This window comes from Heptranchias perlo, chromosome 4, assembly GCF_035084215.1.
Source record: "Heptranchias perlo isolate sHepPer1 chromosome 4, sHepPer1.hap1, whole genome shotgun sequence".
Classification (NCBI taxonomy): Eukaryota; Metazoa; Chordata; class Chondrichthyes; order Hexanchiformes; family Hexanchidae; genus Heptranchias; species Heptranchias perlo.
Genome location: NC_090328.1, coordinates 115795396 through 115802950, shown reverse-complemented (window position 1 = coordinate 115802950; position 7555 = coordinate 115795396). Strand labels below are relative to the sequence as shown.

Below are 7555 nucleotides of genomic sequence, written 5' to 3'. Positions count from 1 at the left end.
AAGAGATAATACTGCTAAATAGTTTTCTTTAGAAAAAATAAAGCTTAAAATGTAAGAACTGTACACATAAGTACATATTACAAATATTTAAGCTGCGCTGCAATGTGCATATTAATATCAACGTATAATAGAAATATTTGGCACACCAACCAGCAAAAGATGCCAAACTTATTTCATTGCCTATGCATTTAGGTTCAATTTAACCCTGTTTATGCCGGGACTCACTAGGAAGGATTTGTAGTTTTTTTTAAGTGGAATGTACAAACCCATCCGTGCTTCCACAGTAAGAGGGGTGTCTGATATGTGTACTTGTACCGCTGATCTGCCCGTTGCTGTTATACTGTCGTAAAGGTGGGAACTGGCCAGGAGCGATTCTTCCATAAGGGTCCATGGGCTCATTGCTTACGGAGGAGGTGAGGATAGGCAAGCGGCTAGAGGCGCCATACATTTGGCGATTGGCTAAACAGTAAGTAGACTGGTTCATGGGAAGATGTGGATTAGATCCCGTGTAGGCATACGGCACAGCGTTAGAAGACCTAGAAAGCATTGCTCCGTTGCAGGTTTGAGCCTGGAAGGCGGCCCCTCCAATCCCTCCTAGGTTGGTATAACCAGAGCTCAGATCTGAAGGAAACGTGCCAGAGGGCTGTTGGATCGAGTCTGTCCCTGAACCCAGACCATCGTGGTGCTCTATCAGGTTGTTGAAACTAAACATCCTTGATTGACTGTTGTTGAACCCGGAGGGTGATGGTGGGTAATGGGCAGCAGAATGGGAAGGAAGCTGTTGAGGATACTTGGAACTGATGGCCATATTGGCATACATTGGACTTGTGTAAGGTCTGCTTACTTGCACCGGACTGAAGACGCTGGATTCGTGCATGTAGATGGAGTGAGTGGTAATATCCGATCTCTTGAACCTCTTTCTCCTTCTCAGAAAGCTGCCACTCTCGAACATGTCATCGGCCGCTGGGTCCAGTGCCCAGTAATTGCCCTTTCCCGGGCGTCCTGGTTCTCGGGGAATCTTAATGAAACAGTCATTGAGGGTGAGATTGTGCCTGATGGAGTTCTGCCACTTCTTGGAGTTCTCCCGGTAGAACGGGAATCGTTCGGTGATGAACCTGTAGATCCCGCCCAAGGTGAGCTTTCTGTCCAGGGAGTTGGCGATTGCCATCGCGATGAGCGCTATGTAGCTGTAGGGAGGCTTGCCGCGTTGGACCGGCCGCTTACGCCTCCTTCCCCGAGGGAGCTCCTCATGACAGGGCGTAGAGTTCGCAGTGAAAGCGAGTGACTCTTTCTCTACTTTCACCACCAGCTGGTTACTGTTCACCACACCGGAGGCTTCGGAGGGCGATTGCTGGCTCTCAGCGGTCATTCCTACAACATGCAACCAATCAAATTGAAACAGGACAAAAATAAAGCCAAGGCTCTCCCGCGGGCAGCAGTGTGATGCACTTGAAGCACCTTTCTCCTTCGCATCCAGGTGGTGATCTGCCGTGTTCGTGACGCGTGCGATCTGAAATCTTAATTCCAAGCACCAGTCACTCCCACTGCAGGACAGGGCTCGTCACTGAAACAAGCACACCTCTTAAAATAGCCAGAGCCTGGCCAGATGAAGGAACATGTTGTGGAGTTTACAGATTGGGATGCTAAAAATCAATGTTACATCATAAAGAAAGAACATTTCGGCAAGATAATCTCCGATTTCCCCACAGGAACTTAGAACTGACATATGGTTATCGCTAGTTGGTTTACAGTGTGGTTCAAGTTGTTCGGTGATTTATTGTCCAAATAATGTATTTAGTATTATTTTAACAGAAACAGAATACCCCGAATATGCTACACATGAAGGAAAAAATTGCAGGGCTATGGGGAAAGAGCGGGGCGAGTGGGACTAGTCGGATAACTCTTTCAAAGAGCTGGCACACGCACGGTGGGCCGAATGGCCTCCTTTTGTGCTTATCATTCTATGATATCTTAGGAAAGAAAATTCCCATTTCTTGCTCCTAAAAGTATTCGGGCAAATTGATTTTTAGAATGCTTAAAATAAATGCTTTAAAAACAAGGTCTGGGACAGTTCAGTCATTAGATTTTAATATGAACTGATTCAAAGCATTAAAAACTCCCCCTGTAAAGAATCACCTTGTCTTTAATACAAAATCAGATGTAAAGTGTGTTAAACATTGCAGTATTCTACACTGATAAAGCATTCGTGCAAAATTTTATTTAATCAAATTTGCAACTTTTAAACCTCAGCGAGTTTAATGATAGCTCTCAATATTTAAAAAGCCTCACTGCTATTATAACAGTTAAGATTGCAAATGCACGTTTCCATTTGATTGAATTTGAAAGGATTCAGTTAAATAAAATTAGATCAGGAGTCTTCACTCGAAATCTCTCTCGTCTCTTTTAAGATGCTTTGTATTTCTGACGTTTTCTATTTTCATTTCAAATAAAACGTTTGAGTTTTTATTTACTTCAATACTTCCGCGGCAAGATGATATTAATCATGAATTAAAACAATAATATAATTTCAAGTTGTGAATTTTACGGAAAGTCATAAAAGGAAAAATGTGCAGGGCTATGGGGAAAGAGCGGGGGAGTGGGACTAATTGGACAGCTCTTTCAAAGAGCCGGCACAGGCACGATGGGCCGAAAGGCCTCCTTCTGTGCTGTAAGATTCTATGATTCTATGAATTAGATAAATGTTTGCGTCAAAAAGAACCACAACGCCCAGAGTCATCCAATGTGAGGAATCCTGGATAAGAGAGGGAGAGAGGGTTTTCCTAATAATAAGCTGGATAGATAATGCATTAAAGACCTATTAAAAGTCACCAATAAAGGGCGATCTTGAAGCTGTGACACTTACAGAGACTCCCGATATGACCGTTTTGTTGTGAATTGTGAAGATCGCCAAGAAACATGGAGTATGTGAGAACAATTCCAAACTCACCCGTTTTGTGCATCGGAATAAAAAGGTGAAAAAGTCAACAACAAACAGCCAAGCGACTCCGAAAAAAGGAGTTTACAGGGGAGATGAAAGACGGACAATATATGAGACACGACTTGGGGAAGAAGAAGACAAGGAACAAATAGTTTCTGGATAACAATAAAAACAGATGTTCACATATTTCGCCATATCCCTATTTACTCAGTAAAGTGCTGAGAGTAGAATTCGGACGTCTCTCTGCAGTAACACACTCTAAGGCGGTGTTTGTACAGTTGAAGGATCTCTTTTGGGCTTTGGAGGTGAAGTGCATCCCAGAGCTGCACACGGGAACCATTCACTCCCCACCCCCCAGCCCTGTCTTTTACCTGGTTTTACCGGTCTTCTCTGCAAATACACTTAATCTCGGCCACCTGTATATTCAGCGCAGCCCAGGAGACGCGACTTTCTGGAGGAGGAGACGGAATGATTCTCAACTTATTTTAATCTTTAGATTTTTCAATTCAGGATGCGATCACCAGCTGCTCTGTTCACTTCCTTTATTCCAGGTAGGTCATACTGCTTTATAAATCATCGAATGAAATTGAATTCACGCTGCACATTGCTAACAAAATATATTTTATATATAGAGGACACTCGCACACGCACACACTGGCATGCGCGCGTAGTTATCTCAGCAACACCCATCACTTTAAAACATGTAAAACTGGCCTGGGTTTCTCACTTTATTCAATAACAGTAATAATGCCAACTTGCATTTATATAACTCACCTTTTAAGTGAAAAAAAACGTGCCGGAGCTATAGAGATAGAGGTGGATAAGCGAACCCTCGCAGCTATGAAGAGGGAGGTTGGAAAGGGTGGAAAAGGTAAGTTTCGAGAAGGTTTTTATAGTTGGAAAGAGGGAAAGGAGTGGAGAGGCCAGGAGTTTATGGAGGATCGAGGATCTGTCACCAGTGGTGGGGAGAGGAGTGGAGACAAACAAGACCAGAGTTAGAGGACGGGAGGAGACCTGGGGCCCTGAGAGATTGCAGAGATAGAGTGGAGCCGCCGTGGACGGATCTGTAGGGGACGATGAGGCTTTTAAAGAATGACAAATCTCATTGTTAACCACAAGGAAACGATTTACTTCAGATTATGGGATTTTTTTTATATCCACGTTGAATGCTCCCACAAGGTATAATTTAAAACTCAGCTGCAAATTTTAAATTGCAGCAGGATTTCTCTGCAGTGCAAAAAAGACATCTTTAAACCAACGAATAAAAAAATTACGGTTATATTTCATTAAACGTTTACTATTAATTTTCCTATATCATTACATCAAAACTTTTAAAACCATATGTTAGAAATTATGCGGAATTCGTTTTACAAACAATATGCAGTTAATTTAATAGTGCATTAAATATGTTTTTGTATTCAAATCCACAATACCGCGATTTGTTACCACTGCAGATATTAAATAGAGAAATTAAACGTGTTCGTAGCAGCTAATATTAAAATTACGTTTGCTTAAACACTGGCAATAAATAGATCCACAATAATAAATCAAAAGTTTCTCCTGAAACAAGCTCTTTCCCAGTTCTCTAAAACTCAAATGCTAATTTCTTGATGCCGATCTACCTGTTTTGTATTTTCAACATGTTCTTTTTTCCCCAAACGAGCTGCATCTTTAACATTTTATAATTGATTCGTTCTTACTCCTCTTTAAGGTGTGATTTAAACGGCTTTATTTGGAAGCAAGGTAAACGATCGAAGAGCCCCGTTTCAATAACAGCCCCAAACAGCAGACATTTCAGCGATTCACCCGGACTGAACGTCTATTCAAATCCACACCAATTTTATGAAAGTAGAACAACTTGAAGCATTTTCTTTGGTCAGTTTCACTCACGTTGGAGTGAGGAGGATAGTTTCGAGTCGGTTAGAATTGTTATATTAGACAGGAGGTGCGTTGAACTGCTCTACTCAAAATACTAACCCGCCTTCCCCCTACAGGTATCACTGGTCCACTGTGTTCTATTCGCGTTTTCTTTCTGTCTCGCCACTTTGTTTCCACATTTCAAGATATGTTTGAAATCAGATAAGAGTTGTATCTGGCACTGTAAATCCATCTCAATCAGATCACTTGGACACCTTTTATTTTAAGCTTTTATCATCAGTTTGAAATAAACATGACCGTCCTGATCCGATTAAATAGGCGTTCGCTTTAAAACACACATAGATAAAATCTAAACACTATACAACGACATATTAATCTTATTTTTAAAAAGTTTATCTGCCAATTTAAAACGTTCAATTGACACAATAAGGCGATCACCGTCTTCACCCACTGAACATAAGTAAGCAAAGGCTCGAATATTATTTTTCAAAACTTGTGTATAGGGTTAGTGTTTCAATGTGGAATTCTGTTATTCCGATGATCTCACATTAAACATCGAAAACGTCGTTAACTAAAATCTATAATTTCTTTACAGAGCTCAGATGATACCCATGATGAATGTATAGTCCAGAATCTATTCAATTCAGCATTAATTCAGAAAGTAGCACAACTTGGAGCATTTTCTTTGGTCAGTTTTCACTCATGTTGGAGTGAGGAGGATAGTTTCGAGTTGGTTAGAATTGTTATATCAGACCCGTTACATCAGAGCCGTTCAACGCAACTCGTTATATCACGAGTTGCGTTGAACGGCTCCACCCAGAATATTAACCCGCCTTTCCCTTACAGATATCACTGGTCCGCTGTCTGTCGTATTCGCGTTTTCTTTCTATCTCGGCACTTTATGGGGCATTCACATTGCAGCTCCTAGTCTGAGACCGATAACTGAAGTTCGGGTTCCAGCCCCGTTACGAGACAGGGGAGCTCTCTTTCTGGAAACAACCAAGTCCCAGACTCTTGAACAGGTCCCTGTAAAAGACGGGCACCTCCTGTATTCCCTGCAGTTTAACGATAAGGAGCCCCTTCTGTACATTGCTTGACTCTTGCCTGGCCTGGACTTTACCTGTTCAATTTAGGAAACAGCTCCGTGCATGCACAGTGCGGTCTCCCAGAAGTTTAGAATTTAAATATTTAGAGCGAGGGTGGGACAATCTCTGCTCTCTAAACATTTAAATCAAGGTCTGGTAGATTTACAAGCTGTCCACGGGTCCAAAGTGCCCTCTGTGTAATTTGCAAACTTGGCTTGACACTGCATTGGATTTATATGTCAGTGTCAAACCGAAATGTGACATTAACCCTTCCTTCCCGGGACTCCCAGTTTAGCGTCGGTGTGAAGGTGGAATTGCTTTGCACCAAAGCTGAACTTGCATTGTAAATGCATCTTATAGAAACGAAGATTTTAAACCTTCGCTTATCAGCATTAAATTAGAGCGGAAAATCGATTATTGTAAGAACCTTTTAAACAATTTGTCTTTTAAACAATGCTGTCTTTCCAAAGCAACACTTAATAATAACATTTTTAAATAAAAAGTTAAAGCTTATTTTATTACTGTTTCTGTTCCGGATGTAACACATCAGCTAAGCCACTTTAACTTTGTTTCTTTCGCTAAAACAATTTAGATAAAAATGCTTTTTTCTTTATTCAGGATTTGGATGTTTATTCACATAACACTCTTATGGGATGTATTTGTATAAATAATGTTTGAGTTAACCAGTGTTGTATTTATTTACAACCACGGCAATAAACACAAAGCAGCTCGTGAGCACCGGACCAGGCGAGAGCTCATCTTAGATATTTTCAGGCTATATGCTATTGCAAACTCTCAAAATCCTCATATTTCATTCTGTTTCGCAGTTGTAATAACTGCATTAATTCAGTAAAAAAAACTATCCAATTGCAAATAAATATAAATACTATTATCACAAATAAATTCTCTTTAATTATAAGAGACATTTTTGCAAACTTCTAATCTAAAATATTTTCCAAATTCAAATCATAAAACTAATTTAACCGGTCATAGAATTATATCAAGCATCCAAAGATCCTAATTATACAACCTTTATCTTAAGCTCGGAGAATAATTTTCAGCAATTACGTTCTGTTTAATTCTTTAATTTTCCGATAAATGAAATGTATATATCCTTGAACTAATATCTGAAGAAAATATTTCTACAATCTATGCATCTCGCTTTGCCTTGCTATGGTGCTCAGAGCTTACACTGTTGCAAGAGGGGCTGTTACATTTTTGTGTCTTTTTGCCCTTTTTAAATATTATCGTCTGTTGTGTTTCAGATTACTCTCATGGGTGAACCCTCTTATCCTTCAGTATTTACAATTGCCCTGGTATTTAGGTAAGTTTGGTAGTATGCCCAAGATAACAAACAGAAACCCTCCCTTTAGATTGCTTTGGTTACTGGTTCGATCCCATGCTTCTACAAGATCCTCTTTACCTTCAGGAAGTGATGGAATATCACTGCACGCAGCCGAATTTGTATCGTTCCTTCTTTTCCAAATATATGTGCAATAGTATATGGTATAACTAAAAAAAATTGCTTAGATGAACAAGTTTTAAAAAAAACAAACAAGATTTGGTTAAATAAACTATCTGAAATTCAGAACCTTCAAACTGGAATAATAATATTGTTCTTCCAGAAAAAGTCATTTTTGCTTTTTGAATTCTC

General features: G+C 40.0%; 1 protein-coding gene across 1 annotated transcript; it reads right to left on the bottom strand.

Annotated features, from left to right (window-relative positions):
- Positions 1-247: 247 nt before the first annotated feature.
- Positions 248-1369, bottom strand: foxe1 (forkhead box E1). The gene has a single exon (XM_067982266.1). The coding sequence runs from the start codon at positions 1367-1369 to the stop codon at positions 248-250; it is 1122 nt and encodes a 373-aa protein (XP_067838367.1).
- Between the last annotated feature and the right edge of the window lie 6186 nt (positions 1370-7555).